The sequence below is a fragment of the Equus quagga genome, chromosome 9 (assembly GCF_021613505.1).
Source record: "Equus quagga isolate Etosha38 chromosome 9, UCLA_HA_Equagga_1.0, whole genome shotgun sequence".
In the NCBI taxonomy this organism is placed as follows: domain Eukaryota; kingdom Metazoa; phylum Chordata; class Mammalia; order Perissodactyla; family Equidae; genus Equus; species Equus quagga.
This window is the reverse complement of record NC_060275.1, coordinates 53,216,955-53,233,495: the sequence shown is the minus strand read 5'-3', so window position 1 is coordinate 53,233,495 and position 16,541 is coordinate 53,216,955. Positions and strand designations below refer to the sequence as shown.

The following is a 16,541-nucleotide window of genomic DNA, read 5'->3' as shown; positions in this document are numbered from 1 at the left end:
ATTTACTAGCTGAGAAGTAAAGTGAATTATTTATCCTCTGCCTCAATTTCCTTAACTGTAAAATGGAGATAAGAACAGTTTCTACCTTAGAGGTAGGAAGTATCTGACACAATAAATGTTGAATGTGTTGGCAAGCATCATTATTGATAAACACAAGATCTAAGACCGTTTCAGAGAGTGGTAAGGAAGAGAAAAACACGAGGAATGAGAATTTCAGATGGCGATACATGCTGTGAAATACAACAGGACTGCAGTACAGGGGGAGAGAGGAAGAGCTGCTTGGTCAGGGAAAACTGCTCTGAGGCAACATCCGAGATGAGAGCTGAAGTGAGAGAGCAAGCCACGGGAACACATTGGGGGCAGCGTCAAGCAAACCCAACAGCAAGAGCAAAGGTCCTGAAGTGGAAAAACCTTCGTGTTGAAGAACAGAAACAGGGCTGGTATGGTTAGAGTGGAAAGAAAATGAGCCAAAGACAAGACATGGTTGGAGAGGTAGGTATGAGGCAGATCAGGGAGGTCTTTTAGGCCCCAGTAAGGAGTTTGGGTTTCCTCCTAATTTTAATAGGCAGTCACTGGAAGATTTCAAGCAGAAGATCTGACTTGTGAATTTAAAGAGCATTGGCTGAGGCATGGAGACTGACCAGAAAGTCCCAAGTTAAGAGGTCACAGAAACTGTAACTCGTAATTCTAGTCACAGCACTGTTTTCACTGAGTGCTAATTACATGCAATGCATGTTCAAAGTGAACCATCTTAATCCTCAGAATAACCCTGTGAAATGGGTACCTTTACTATTTAACAGATGAGGAAACAAGCAGAGAGGGGTTTTAGCTCTAGTAGCCTAGCCAGTAAGTGGTAAAGAATCCCAGGATTGGACCCTCAAATCACTACACCATGATGCCTATTGAAAACCATGGGGCTGTGTGGGGTCACCTAGAAGATTTAGATGAAGCAGCAGCTAAGACTGAGTCCTGAAGTTACTCCAAAATTTGAGTCACGCAAAGGATGGGGAGCCAGCAATGGAGACTGAAACACAGTGAGGCAAAAGGAAAAACAGGACAGTGAGGCAAAAGGAAAAACAGGAGAGTATAGTGAGAAGAAAACGTTACCTAAGGAGGGAGAGATCAACTGGCGAATGCTGCTGAAAGTCAAAAAATGAAGTGACCTCAACGGGCTGTTTGAGTGGAGTGATGGGGAGACAGCCCAGCAGGAATGGGCTGATGAGATAATGGGAGGTGAGGAAATGAAGGCAGTAATTAAGGACTGTTGGGAGATACTGTGATTTTATGGGGAACAGAGAAAAGAGGTGATACCTGGAGGGAGATGTGGGCTCAAGGGGGATTTTTCTTATTTTTTTGAAACAAGTATGATTCTAAGTCTTGCTTGTTAGTCAATGGGAATGGTCACTGAAATCAGGATGTGTAGTAATGTGAACTTGGTATATAAACTCACCTAGGAGGAAAAGTACTATGTACTGTCTCCCTTAATAAGCATTCTAGTATACATACAATTCCTAAGAAAAATACTGGAGAAAATTAGCTCATGAGAAACATTACTTACTTATATTCATTTTCAACCATGTTTTCAGGGTCTGCCTGTTCAATGGCTTCTTCAAAGAATTCCTCTAAAGTTGGCATGTATTCCCTGGGCAGTAAAAAATAACTAATGAGGCTCATGCATGGTCTTAATAATAAATACTCATAAAATTGTAGCAGTAAAAGATTCTGTTACCCACACTTGAGTTACAGTTAGATTACTTAGGAACTCAGATTTTTAAGTAGGTAAATGGCTCAAAACTAAACTTCTCAAAGGGGGCAATAAAGAGGGGGAAGTATGGTACTACACCATATTATATATTATACTTTATGTAATGTAACATGCACTGTACTATTACACTGTAATGTGTGATGATTGTTACTGGTCAGAGGGCAGCCAGAGGTTTCATAGCATAGAATTTCATCAGCAAGCAGGGAATTTTCACATCATGTCCAGATCCATAGATTTTTTTTTTCTTTAAACCAGAATTAAACCAAAACTAATAACCAGACCATACTGAATTTCAAGAGTTTAACTTTGAGCTTATTTTAGATTGTTCCATGGTAGCACAGCAGGTTTTTAGTTGCATCTGTCTTGAATTTGTTTTTAGAAATAAAATTTTGATACAGTCAAGCAAATAATTAAGATCCAAGGATCTGAAGACATCTTTGACTAAAATGAGAAAAATGGGCTCTCTAAAGAAAAATCAAGCATCAAATCTTATGACTTTCATTACAATAACATGCTCTAATCAGTAAACATTACAGGCCTGCCTGTAAGTTTCTTGAGTTTAGCACCACTCTTTTCTTCTATCTATCACACTAGACAAAACAGGGCTCACACTAAAATCCCAACCAGACTATCATTCACAAATGTGTGGAACCGTTTGCTAGTTTTAAAATGACTATATATTGCCAGCAATCAGGACTAATGTAATGAACATCCCAGGCGTTTCCAAAGACTACAAATATAACTGAGAGTGCCCCTGCACCTCTCCTTAATCCCGTTCTCCCCTCTCCCCAGAGGTAGCCTCTGTTCAGAATTTGGCATTTATCATTCCTGTTTTTTTTTTTTAATTAAATACATTATTGTTTTGAACTTTTTCAAACTCTATCCTGCTTGTACTCTTCTACAACCCGAATTTTTCCAAAGTAGGCCTCTGATGATACAGTAGTCCTCATCCTTATTCTAGTGTGCTAACATAAGAGTAGTCCATTCCAAGAACATGCTACACGTTATCCATTCTCTTGATAAAAGGTGGTTTTCCCAATTTTTGCTATGACAATGCTAAACAAACTCTTGTACCTGTCTCCTTGTGCAGATGAACTAGTGTTTCTTTAGACACTACTGCCTTCAAACTTCCACTGCAACCCACAGTAGGAAATTCACTTTATATTGCAACGCAATACACTTACATATATGCAAGTATGTGTATGACATAAGTAAAGCTAATGTTTCACAAAAGTATATTTCACTTAAAAAAAAAAAAAAGAATGCTGGCTGCAATTACTAAATTCACTTCACAAACCACCATTCTCAACTGAGTTTTAAAAGAACTACTTTAGAATCAGTATACCCAGGAAAGGAAATGCTAGGACTTATAATGTGCACATCTCTACCCAGTTACTGCCAAATTGCCTTCCAAAGTGGCTGGACCAATTCTAGGCTCTAACCTGCAGCACTGGCAAATTATTTTTATCCCCAATTCTTACAAAATCTTGGTATTTCTAAATTACTAAATTTCTTGGCTGTGAAACTGCCTGCTGTGGGTTTTTCTTTTTTGAGGAAGATTAGCCCTGAGCTAAGTACTGCCAATCCTCCTCTTTTTGCTGAGGAAGACTGGCACTGAGCGCACATCCGTGCCCATCTTCCTCTACTTTATACGTGGGACACCTACCACAGCATGGCGTGCCACTCGGTGCCATGTCCGCACTCAGGATCCAAACTGGTGAACCCCGGGCCACCGAGAAGCAGAACGTGCACACTGAACTGCTGCGCCATTGGGCCGGCCCCTGTGGTTTTTTGGGGTTTTTTTGCTTTTTTTTTTAAAGATTTTATTTTTTTCCTTTTTCTCCCCAAAGCCCCCCGGTACATAGTTGTATATTCTTCATTGTGGGTCCTTCTAGTTGTGGCATGTGGGACGCTGCCTCAGGGTGGTTTGATGAGCAGTGCCATGTCTGTGCCCAGGATTCGAACCAACGAAACACTGGGCCGCCTGCAGCGGAGTGCACAAACTTAACCACTCGGCCACAGGGCCAGCCCCCGGCCCCTGTGGTTTTTATCTGTACTTCTGGTTACAACAAAGTTGAGCATCTTTTCATAGGTTTATTAAGGTTTTCACTTCTGAAATTATCTATTCGTTTGTCCAGTTTTCTACTGGGTTGACTTTTCCTCATAGATTTGGCAGAAATCTAATTTTATTTATCTATCTTGCTAGCAATTTATTTTCCTACTCTTTAAAAAAATCTTTTGGGTTTTGTTGATGGTATTATTTGTTTGCTATTTTATTGACTTCTAATTTTATTTTACTTGCTATGATTTTACTCTGTTATTCTCCTAGTGCTGGACTCTTAATTTTCAGATTTTTTAAAATCTATAAACACATAAGGTCATAAGTTTCCTTCTGTGTTCTACTGAAGTTAGATCCCAACAGTTTAAATATACAGTACTTTTATTATCATTTAGTTCTATGTTTTCTAATTTACATTATGATTTTTTTCTTTGATTCAGGAGTTATTCAGAAGTGCTTTAAAGCTTTTAAAGTATTTTATTGTTTGTTATTCATGTATAATTTAAATGAATTTGTGTTTTCTGTATAACTAAGCCTGTTAACTGTCTTGTTAAATCCTAAATATACTAAGTTTTTCCTACCTGATTTCTTAAATACTGAGAAATTATTTGGTATCAAAATTCTAGTAAACATTTAGTATAAGTGTCAAAATTCTTCTGCTCGTGAGTGGATTGGTCAATTTCTGATTGTAATGCTGCCAGTTGAGACTACATTCTTAGGAAATAGAGTTTAGAACATCTATATATTTCTGATGCATTTTTCCCTTTGTTTATGCATTGACTGTCTTTATTTTTCTAATTTTTTTATTTTGTTGAGGAAGATTGGCCCTGAGCTAACATCTCTGCCTGTCTTCTTCTATCTTTTTCTGTGTGGTACGCCTGCCACAGCATAGCTTGATAAGCAGTGTGTAGGTCTGCACCTGGGATCCGAATTGGTGAACCCTGGGCCATCAAAGTGGAGCACGCAAACTTAACTGCTGTGCCACCAGGCCGGCCCTGACTGTCTTTATTTTTAATAATGCCTTCTAGAAGCCTTTAACACTCTTCTGTCTGATATCAATATAACTACGCCTCTTACATCTTATTTTATTCTTTTAGTTTCAACTGTTCCCCATCTTTATTTTTTAAGGTGCTTCTTGTAAATAACATATAGATGAACTTTTAAAATATAACACCAACTTCTGTCTTTGAACCAGAAAGTCTATTTACATTTGTTGTTATTATATATTTGAATTTATTTTCACTATATTGTTTTATGCTATTACTTGTTTTTTATGTGCCGCCTTCTGTATTTTATTTGACTGCTTGAATCTTCTGTATTTCCCTTTTTCCTCAATTCGTTTATTCTCTTTCACACACTTAGTTAGCAAGCATGCTTTACTTCAAGTCTAGTTATTCAGGATCTCCATCTTCATCTGGAACATTCTTTAATTCTGATCACTCCTTCTTGTATTACATGTCACTTTTATTAAGTATGTTAGTTCCATCTTTTTAAATAACTCCCAATTAGTAATTATTACTGTTTCATACAGCGAGTTCTTGATCAGATTTATTCATGTTTACCAGCGTCTTTGCATAGCAGTCCTTCTTGCAGCTTACTCATCATTTCTGGGTTCAGTTTCTCTCTGACAGCTTTTTTGGTAAGGACCGATGATGGTAGATTTTCAGTTTTAGTTTGAAAGTAACTTTATTTCTCAATCACTCTTGACTGACCCACTGTTTAATTTATTATAGAATTCTGGGTTGAGGCTTTCAACACTTTGAAGCTGTCATTCCACTGTCTTCTGGGTTTTATTGTTCTTGAGGTCTGCTTCTCAATCTGCTCTTCTGCAGGTGGTCTGGTTTTTCTCTCTGGTGACTTTATTACAATGTGTAGAGATATGGATTTATTCTGTTTATCCTACTTAAGACTTGTACTTCTTGAGCTTAAGAATTTATGCCTATTCTCAGTTCTAAACAATTCTCAGTCCTTATCTCCTGGATTACTGCCTCTTTCCCATTCTCTATTATTTCCTTCTTTATTAGATATTTCTTCAACCTCCTCATTCTGCGGTTCTTGACTCTTACTTTCATATTTTCTAACTCTTGATCCTTCTGTAGTGCTTTCTGGGTAGATTTCTTAATCATTTATTATTATTTCACCTGTGCCTTGTCTGCTATTTAACCTGCCTACTACATTTTGTAATTTCAATGACTATATTTTCTTATTGCTAGAAATATATTTTTCAGATTCACTTGGTCCTTTCTGAGTGTCATGTTCCTTTCTCTTATTTTCAGTTCCTTCTTGTATGTCTTTAATTATCTTAAATGTAGTTATTTTAAGCCTTTATCGGATGGTTTTATTATCCGAAGAGGCTGTCTAACTTCTGTTGCTTGTTCTATCTGTTGATTCTTACTCATGGTAGATTATTTTCTTGAATGTTTTAAGTTTGGATGGTGAATTTATCTTTGGACTTTTATTTGTAGGATCCTTGTGTGGCTTAGGTTGAACGTATGACCTGCAGAAGGCTTTCTAACACCAGCCTGTGACTTCTTTAGCTCACCCCCTTAGCTTGGGGGTTCCTTTATACTGCTGCTACCATAAATTTAAACTGCAAGACTGCATTACAGCAGACTTGTGGTTATACTTTCTCAGGGAATATTTTTCCTTTTCACTCACACTGCAGGTAGAAATGGACAAGCTTCCTTGTTTCCTGTGCCAGCGAGCAAGTCCCTCCATTTCCCACTCTGCCCTTCTTTTACAGATAGTGTAGTATGTCAAGGGCCTCACCTTTATTCAGGGGAAACTCAGTTACAAATTCGTGCAGCCCTAAGGCCTTATGTTTTGTCCTTTTGTGGCTGTTAAAACTCAGTTCCCTGGTTCCCAAAAGTGAGAATCATTCATACTTCAATTTTTAGTTCCCTCTTTTTTGGTGAATCCTTATTTTCTACAATTATTTATCACCACTTCTAGGTGTTTTATGGTAGGAAGTCATATTCTGCTGTGCCAAAGGCAACCACAATAAACTTAAATTTCTTTTGAGCTCTGCTTATAGCTGACAAAAGGCTCCATTCCACTCTACTTAACATTTGAGAAAAGCAACACGTCATGTGAAACATTTTAAACTTGCCTTGTCTCTGATTTACAGGCTTCCATATTATCAGGGCAGAGATTCCAAAGCCTTGTTAATTCCTCACTACAAAATAGACAGACACGTAAATAAATACATTTTTTTATGGACATCATCCTCAAATGCCTTAAAACTGTAAAAATACTTAAATAGTGGATTTTTGGGTGGTGACAGAATGAGTTTTCATTTTCTTCTACATTTATTTTTGGTATTTAGCAAATTTTTTATATCAGCATATATTTAGTGATAATCAATAATCATTAATTTTTTTTTTGGTGAGGAAGATTAACCCTGAGCTAACATCTGTGCCAGTCTTCCTCTATTTTGTATGTGGGTCATTGCCACGGCATATCTTGATGAGTGGTCTAGGTCCACGCTTGGGATCCAAACCTGTGAACCTGGGCCACCAAAGCGGAGCATACTGGACTTAACCACTATACCATCATCATTACTTTTTCCTAAAAATATTCAAACCCAGTCTAGAGCAATGAATAGTTAGCTGGCAGGCAATAGAAATTCAAGGATTATAGTACCTTGCAACAACTAGAAGTGAGCTGGATCAATCTAACAGCAATTGTTTTTGTCTGTAACATGGAAAAATGGCACAGCCTAGAGCCATGGATTTTGGAAGCAGGAGACAAAACGGAAGTTTGCCTAGTTGCATGAACCCATATAATGGGCCCTATAGATAGATAGGGTGTGGTCTGCTTTGGTACATACTGCTTTAGTACCAGTATGTACCAAACACACAAAAAAGCTGGAAAAACACAAAAACTGGAGAGTGCTTATTGTAACGTCTTCAAAATATAAAAATAACTAATAGCATCCCACATATGGAGATGGTTTAACTTACTTTCCCATCAGAATCTTTTTGTTGGGTCCTTTCCCTAGGAAGTCCTCTGGTGCCGTTCTCTTCCGTACTACTCTTGTCGGCTTGGTATCTGATGTTCTGTGGTGAAAACATAATAGAATTACAGCTGGACAGCAGAGATGGAAGAGTGTTTAATTGTAAGAGAAAATTTAGTTATTTTCTTCCTAAGAAAAGATGAAAGCTTCATATTACTATAGAACACTCATGAGAGAGACGAGACAAATGCCACACCAGGGGCAAATTACGGAGTGAGTATACAGCATTTTTTTCAATAATTAATAATAGATCAGTTTGCTCTGGGAACTTAATAACAAGAAATTTGAAGTAAAAAATTCAAACAGAAGTAAATCAAAGTGGTTTTATTCTTATAGAGTTCAACTTACTTTTTTTAATGAAATACATATACACATATCTGTACATAATGTAAAAATAATCATGTCAAACTATATTTTGAAATGCCTTTTTCATATTTCTTGAGATGGGTATATATTTACCTTTCTTTCACAAAACTTGGGCAACCTTCATTTTTCCATGAGTTCCAGTTTTCTTCAGTGTTTAATATATGCTGGGAAAAACAAAGAAATTACATTTGCACAATGGAAGCCTTTGAAATTCTATTTGGTGCTAAGAAGACTATGTAAATATAGAACACATACCTCTACCATCTTTGAAAATCTTTCTCCATCAGGAGGGTTTTCAGATAGTAGCTGTGATTAGAAAGAATATACTAAGCTTTCAACAACGTTCTGCATCATAGGAGTGGTTTGTAGGCAGAGAACCAAGAAGTGTTTGTGGTCTTGTACCTGAGCTTAACTTTATCCTTATTTTCCTATTTGGGGCTGAAACAAAGAAAATTCTAAATTTCCATTTTGTTCAATCATAGGTTTGTTGCAGGTTGAACTTACTTGATAAACTGATTTTGTAGTATCTTCAATCCAGAGTGATTGCTCATCAGTTAAAACATAGTTTGAACTGGGGAACAAAGCAATAAAAGCATGCTTGAGTTACAGCACTATATATTCAATTCTAAGGTTTATGTACTGTCTTGAAAAAAACACAAGGTATGTAACAGTAAGTCAGCCATAGTGTAAACAGTGTCAAAAATTACCAAGAATAATTGCAAATGAGAGGATAATAAGATAAAGTTTTTGCACTTCATCCTCAAGATAAGATGGTTAGAATTGAAGACATGAAGGTGTATAAAGGAGAAAAACATTCCATTAATCATTCTGATTAACTATGAACACAGCAATAAACGTTTCTTTTTTTTTTTTTTTTTTTTTTTTTTTGAGGAAGATCAGTCCTGAGCTAACTACTGCCAATCTTCCTCTTTTTGCTGAGGAAGCCCAGCCCTGAGCTAACGTCCATGCCCATCTTCCTCTACTTTATACATGGGATGCCTACCACAGCATGGCTTTTGCCAAGTGGTGCCATGTCTGCACCTGGGATTCGAACGGCAAACCCCACGCTGCTGAGAAGCGGAACGTGTGAACTTAACCGCTGTGCCATCGGGCCGGCCCCCCAGAGCAATAATGTTTCTTAAAATAAGAAGTTTAATGTGAGATGTGAGCCTGAGACAATATTAATATTCCTCTACACGATGCACATTCAGATAAGGCATGCTATATTTCTTTAAAACACATTCAAAATACAAAGAATAAAAAACCCAAAACCTTAGAGAAGGCTGAAGGGAGACCCAAACTGTTAATAGCTGCCATTAATTCAGTTCTCACTGTGGACTAGGTGCTTTGTACCCATCCAATCACTTTTTTTTAAAGACTGGGACCTTTTTTTTAAAGATTGGGCAACATCTGTTCCCAATCTTCTTTTTTTTTCTTCTTCTTCTTCTCCCCAAAGCCCCCCAGTACATAGTTGTGTATTCTAGCTGTGAGTGCCTCTGGTTGTGCTATGTGGGATGCCGCCTCAGCATGGCCTGATGAGCGGTGCCATGTCTGCGTCCAGGATCCAAACCTGCGAAACCCTGGGCCGCCGAAGCGGAGCGCATGAACTCAATCACTCAGCCATGGGACCGGCCCCCCCTCCAATAAATATTTATGGACTATCATGCGCTAGGATCTGGGCACTTTACATGCGTTATTTGTTTACGTCTGAGAACAAGGACGTGTGCATATTCAACAGACTCCAGAGGCTCCATGATTTGACCAAGGCCATAAAGCTTGAATTCAAACCTAGGGCTGGCCCCAAAGTCCTTGATCTTTCTACTAAAACTTCCACAATAATTGGAGGATAAGAAATAACATTTTTGAGTGCTTGCTACATGTTATCTTAAAATTACAAGTCTGAAAGGGCTGAATTACAGCTAGTGAGTGATAAAAGAGGGATTCAAAACCAGCAGGTAGTAAAGCCACATTCTTTATACAACTAATACAACATAATACATGAATACTGCATAAACTGTCTTGCATTCTTAAAATACCATCAAGTAACAGTGAACTCTACTTCAATTATGGACGGGACAGGAGGAATGGTCTCTGCTAAAGGTGGAGCTATTCAGATAGAAAGCAGCACCAAAGAAACTGGAACTCCTCCGTACTTCAAAGACTTACTTTAGTTTTTTCAGTTCTAATGTCCTAGACAGCTCCACACCTTGGGAGAGAAGTGTTATTGGCTTAGTTTGCAAATCAGGTTTGGAGAAGGTCTGAGCAAGATGAGAAGAGAATGAGGGAATCCCGGAGCAGAGACCTGCCACTGACAGCAGAGATATCCAACATCTTTTCTCTAAAACAAGTATCTTAACATCTGGTATCTCTAACAAAAGCTCCTGATTATCTAGTATTGCTGCGAAAGAAATGTTTCAGAGATGTGGCTCTTACACATAAAATGAGCCCAATATATAAGAAAAATATGTCAATAAGCAAGTCCTTTTTGCTGCTGTTTATACATCATTTACTACCCATATGAACTTACCTTTTGAATTTGACCTGCCCCTTGAGATACTGGAATAAAATGAGATACTGCAACAGGATGTGTCGACGAAAGTTACTGTCGCTCAGTTGTAAATCCATCAACTACTCAAAAAACAAGCACACACATACACACACACAAAACAACACATTAAATTCAAGTTCTGCCTAAAGGTACAGGTTATGCTATTATAGAAATGGAAGATTTCAATTAAAAAAAATTTGCTGAGAGCTCACTGCATGTGAGGCATTACTGCACAAGCCCCAGGATCGCGTAGCAAAAGCTTCATTTAATTCACACATGATTCTTAACCTCTAATTCCTTCTCATTTATTTACCATGAACACCAACTCTGTTGCAGGGACTTTGCAGGGCTACAAAAATGAGCAATGTTCCTTGTTGTTATGTTGTTTATCTGTGTGGACCCCTCCTTTTGCCATTATTTCTTTACGTGGGGGAAAGTGGGCAGCCTTTTACTTTTTCATACTTCTGCCTTACTTTATTCAGACTTCAGGACCACAGATAAAACACTGCTATCCACTGACATAAATATTTCATAGCATAAATTTTTTTTTTTATATTTCAGAGAAAATTGTATCATAGTTGTATTATCACAGAATCTGGATTAGAAAGGAAGTGAAGGTCATTTATGAGGAAGTTAATTAACAGCCCTACCACCTAGCTGTTCTTCCTGTAAGAATGACCTCCAGTGATGAAGGCAGTCATTCTGATTATGTCCCTAAAGCACTGAAGGAAAGCTGAAGTCTACTTCCACAAATTTTTGCTGGTTCTGCCCTCCAGACCTAGAGCAACAATAGGAAGCTGCCTTCTTCTAAATGAATAACCAGTAAGACAACTGAAAGCCCTAGGAACTTGTTTCCAGTTCACGGTCTCAGGTTCCTTTGGTTATGCTTCCATTTACTAACGCAGCCTAACATTCAACGAGCCATTTTATTCACTAGCCACTTCTTCCACACAGCTGGCTCCTGTTTAAGCAAATGCCATGGCTTTTTTTTTATAACATATGAGTGGCCTTCCATTTGGGTTTCCCTCACCTTCAGGGGCTGAATACTTGATTCTGTTATTTATCATATCCCATCCCAAACTGGCAAACTGAATGGCATGCTCCCAGTCTTCCTTTCCTCCACCTCCTGGGTAACTTTACTATCCCCACCTGGACTATCAGTTCCTTGACCTCAACTCCACTGACAGTCACAGCCCCTCTACTTTGGAGCCCACTACTGCAACCACAAGCTGGACCTGGTTATCACTCACAGCTGCCCCAACTCTGAAATCTTTAATTCACAATCCTCTCACTACAATCTCCTATTTTTCCGGGTCTCTCACTCAGTTGTCCCAATGTACCTAATATGTGGACCTTATTGAGACCTTCAGTCTCTTGAATCCTCTATTTCCTGCCTATCTGTTAGTCCCATTGTGTTTTTACTATAATCCTACTTTAGTCTAAATAAGGGGTTGGCAAACTTTTTCTTAGAGGGCCAGTCAATAAATTTTTTAGGCTATGTAAGCCAAGAGGCATATTATGGATATTATGTTGGTACTTATGTAAACACTTAAAATGTAAAAAACCAAAAAACAGACAGTGGGCCAGATCTGTAAGTGGCTGAACCCTGGTCTAGACTTCTTGGTTTATCTCAACCATTTTCTTGCCAACTTCCTCAACACCCTTGTCCCATGCTTCTGCCATATCTACTGAGCAAAATGGCAACCTTGGACCAATCCAACTGTTACTCACCTTCTCTATACCAACACTAAGGCTTCCAATCTAGGCTGCGGGTGGAGCTGCTTGAAAGGAAATACAAATCACACGCTATGCAGATGGTACCACCGCTAAGTTCCTGTCTCCAATGTAAAACTCTTTCCTGTCTCTAATCAGGAATCTTTCTTTATTCTCCAAGGCTATTCTCTCTCCTCTTCTCCACAGCAACTTTTTCAAACCTTTTCCACTTATCAAAACACTACTTACTACCCCTCTTGCTGTCGGTAGATAGCTACCTCCACCTTCAATGAGGAGAAAAGTTCACTAAATTGGAAGTTTCAGCTGCATCCACATCCTTGTTTTCTTCATTTCTTCTGTCACAACACCTTCATTGCTAAAAGTAATCCTTCCATGTGGACATGCCAACTCCCTAAGTTGAGTTCCAGCAGTTAACTGCCCTGGTGCCTGTATCTTCAGCCCTTCCTTCTTTCCAAGCTCCTTTCCATTAGTATTAAACAACTTCTCTCAAAGAGACCTTACAGCCTCACTTTATCCTCCTCGAAGAGCAAAGCTGCTTGAAAGAACTGGCTACAGTCACTGTTTCCAACTTACTCCTCATCTTGCTACAATCTGTGGCTTTCTGGTTCATCAACCCACTCAAAGTGTTTTTGCCAAGATCACCAATGACTTTGTTGTTGAATCCAGTGAACACTCGTTTCACAGTCCTCATCCTCCTTGATCTGCTTGGCTTCCAGGAGGTCACACTTTTCTAGTTTTTCTCCATTTTCACTGGCTACTCTTCAATCTTCTTCTCTCCTCCTCCCTTCCTTCTACCTTGTTGGTTTTCTTCAGGATTCAGTTCCACACTAAGAATTCTTCTCTTTCCAGTCTACTTTCTCCTCCTTTAATTACCACATATAAGCCAATAACTCCAAAATCTATACTCTCAACCTAGATCTTGTTCCTAATTTCCAGATTTATATATTCAAGAACCTACTACATATTTCTACCTGAATGTTTAACTGACACTTGATGGGACTGCAAGTCCACAATAAAACACACCAAGTTTCCCCACAAAGCCTGGTCTTCTCCAGTGTTGGCAAATTCAGTAAGAGGCTCCACCACCCACCTGTTTGCCTAAGCAACTCCAGGAAGCCTTCCTGGAAAAAACAATAAGTATAAACCACAGGAGCAAACCTAAAGTTGGAGAGTATGCGGGAACAAAGAAACAGCAGGTACAAAGATTCTGAGCCAAGTAAGAGACTGGCCTGTTTGAAGCCCCTACATAGTTCAGTCTGGATTGGAGACAGGACTTCCTGGCCTGAAGAGATGAACTAAAGTGGCTAGGTGCTGTTTAGGAACTCTTCAACTACCTTGAGCTTTAAGCCCCCTTTACCACATTTATTTTTTATGTTGGAAGATAATTTTTTTTGATAGAAACAATAGATTGAAAACAGGAGTCAACAAGACATTGAATCAGAGGTGGGAAAGGCCTACTGTGAGCATTCAAGCTAACTGCTTCAACATTATACTTAAGAAAACTAGGCCCCGAGGAGTTAAAATGACTCTGCAAGGTTACACAGCTAGTTAGTGACAGAGCTGAGACTAAAACTGGCATACTCAGTTGTATTTTCTTCCTTAATATATATTTTCTAGTTCTTCTTTTCTTCGGTTATTTTTAAACTACACGATTAACAATCATGCAATGGGTCAAATATTTCTTTGTTTCTTGAACAAAGGGTCTTTTACTGTCCTTAGCTTATACTGCACATCCTAGCTCAGGCCTCAGCCTTCCTGATTATTATTCTAAACCTAAAAAATCTCATGCCATTCTTCTTAGTTATCCTTATGTGCCTTTCTGTCAATAAATTGTACATGTAAACAATATTCCTGGTAAAATTAAACTGAAGTTTGAAATCTTCCATTTCTATCACTTTAACACAAAGTACTTTAAAAATCTGTGCTAGAAAACAAAATATTTAGAGCATTCTCAGCAATTAAAATCTTACTAATTCGTCATTATTAACACATCACCTGAGATCAAATTATCCAATTTTCAAATTATGAAATATTTTAAATGTTCAAAAAGGTATAGTTAAGTAATACACATTCATGTCCTACTATCCAGTTACATATTAAATCATAACATTTCACTTGTTCCACATTTGCCAAATAGAATCTTATCGAAACTGCTGAAGCCCCCACTATAATCTCCCTTCTCCTCTCCCCCTCCCTCCCTCGGCTATGTAAGCACTACATGTATTTGTTGTTTAGGATTGTAATGCATATTTTATACTATCACTACACATGTAGGTGTCTATAAATAATATATCGAGGTATTCTGCGTTTTCAAACTCTATACATATTATTCTGCAATAAGCTATTTTCACACAACATTATGTTTGAAATTTGCACAACTTAATACACGTAGCTCTAGTTCAGGGGCTGGCAAGTTTCTGTGAAGGGCCAGACAGTAACTCATCTTAGGCTCTGTGGATCGTACAGTTTCCGTCACAACTGCTTCTCTGTGCTGTTGCAGTGCAAAAGCAGCTGTAAACAATACGTAAAGGAATGAACGTGGCTATGTGCCAATAAAACTCACTCACAAAAAGAGGCAGTAAGCCAGATTTGCCTATCCCTGCTCTAGCTCATCCACGTCAGTGCTTTATAGTACTCTACCATATAAATTTACCACCCAGTCTCCTGCTTATGAACACTCAGGTTGTTTCCAAACTTTCATTTACAAACACATAATCTACGTCTTCTTATACATTTCCTTGTGCATGTGTGTGATTCTCTAGGGGCCACATCTAGGAACAAAAGTTTTAACTTTGCTAGTTATTATAAAATTGCTTTACAAAATGGTTGCATCAATTTCTAATTGAACCAGGAGTGTATGAAAATTCTCCTTTTCCCTTACCTTTGCCAATACCATTTATTGTTAGGCTTTTTTATTTTTGTCAATTCGATAAGTGTGAAATTATCATCTCATCATTTTAATTTCTTCAGCTACTAGAGATGTTTAGCATCTTTTATAAGCTTAGCAGCCATTCAGGTTTCTACATCTGTAAATTACCTGTTTGCACCATCTTCCCCGTTTTCCACTGGGCTGTCTTTTTATCAATGGAAGGTTCAGAATACTAATCTTTTTCAGTTACACAGGTGGTGAATATCTTCTCCTAGCTTGTGGCTTGTCTTTTCACTTTGTATATGGTATCTTATACTATTCAAGACTTTTACATTTTAATATTAAATATATTGATCTTTCCCTCATGATTTGTGCTTTTTGTGACTCAAGAAACTTTTCCCTACTCCAAATAAAACATGTTACATTTTCTTCTAAATGTTTAAAAGTTTTGCTTTTCTCTAATTAGACTTTTAATTAACCTGGAATTGAGCCTTGTGCATGTACTAAATTATGGATTGAATTTTATTTTTTCCATATGGATAATGAATTGTCTAAGCAACATTTATTAAGAAGAATCCATCTTTTCCTTACTAATTTGTAATGTAACCTCTTTTGTATATCAATCTTTCCTATAGTTTGTGTTTTCTATTGCTCCAGGTTTTTTTTTCTTCTATATACCTGTACTAATAATTTCCTCACTGTTTTAATTATTAGAGCTTTATAGGACTTAATATCTGATAGGGCAATTTTTCCTACCTTTTTCAAATTCTTCTTACTCTTGCCTTTTCGTTTTTCCATAAAACTTTAAGACCAACTTTTCAAGTTCTCTCAAAAAACCCGTTTGGATTTGATTCAAAATACACTGAATTTATGGATACATTTGGGGAGAAGTGGCACTGGGTCTTCCTGTCTATAAATGTAGTCATCTCTCTCCATTTTTGTAATTTTCTCCATCAAGATTACTCCTAGGTATTAGTTTTCATTGGTTTCTTATAAGAGCACTACTGCTGTTTTTCTTGTAATCTTGCTAAAGTCGCCTTAATTCTAAGTTTGTTGGTTCTCTTGGATTTCTCTGTAGATGGTTATATTACCTTCAAATAGGGACAGTACACTCTTCTCTCTCCCATACTTATAACTCCTATTTCTTTTTTGTTTTCTCTTAATGACATGGCTAGGTCCTCCATT

At 37.8% G+C, this 16,541-nt stretch overlaps 1 protein-coding gene across 1 annotated transcript in view; it reads right to left on the bottom strand.

Moving 5' to 3' along the window:
• Positions 1-16,541, bottom strand: part of THOC1 (THO complex subunit 1) — a 53,642-nt gene that overhangs the window by 3,176 nt on the left and 33,925 nt on the right. The window contains exons 12-18 of the mRNA XM_046672135.1: positions 10,733-10,833; positions 8,710-8,776; positions 8,461-8,511; positions 8,299-8,369; positions 7,787-7,882; positions 6,934-6,999; positions 1,559-1,642 (exon numbers count right to left, since the gene is read on the bottom strand). Of these exons, the coding sequence (XP_046528091.1) occupies positions 1,559-1,642; positions 6,934-6,999; positions 7,787-7,882; positions 8,299-8,369; positions 8,461-8,511; positions 8,710-8,776; positions 10,733-10,833 (536 nt within the window). The remainder of the gene's footprint in view (positions 1-1,558; positions 1,643-6,933; positions 7,000-7,786; positions 7,883-8,298; positions 8,370-8,460; positions 8,512-8,709; positions 8,777-10,732; positions 10,834-16,541) is intronic.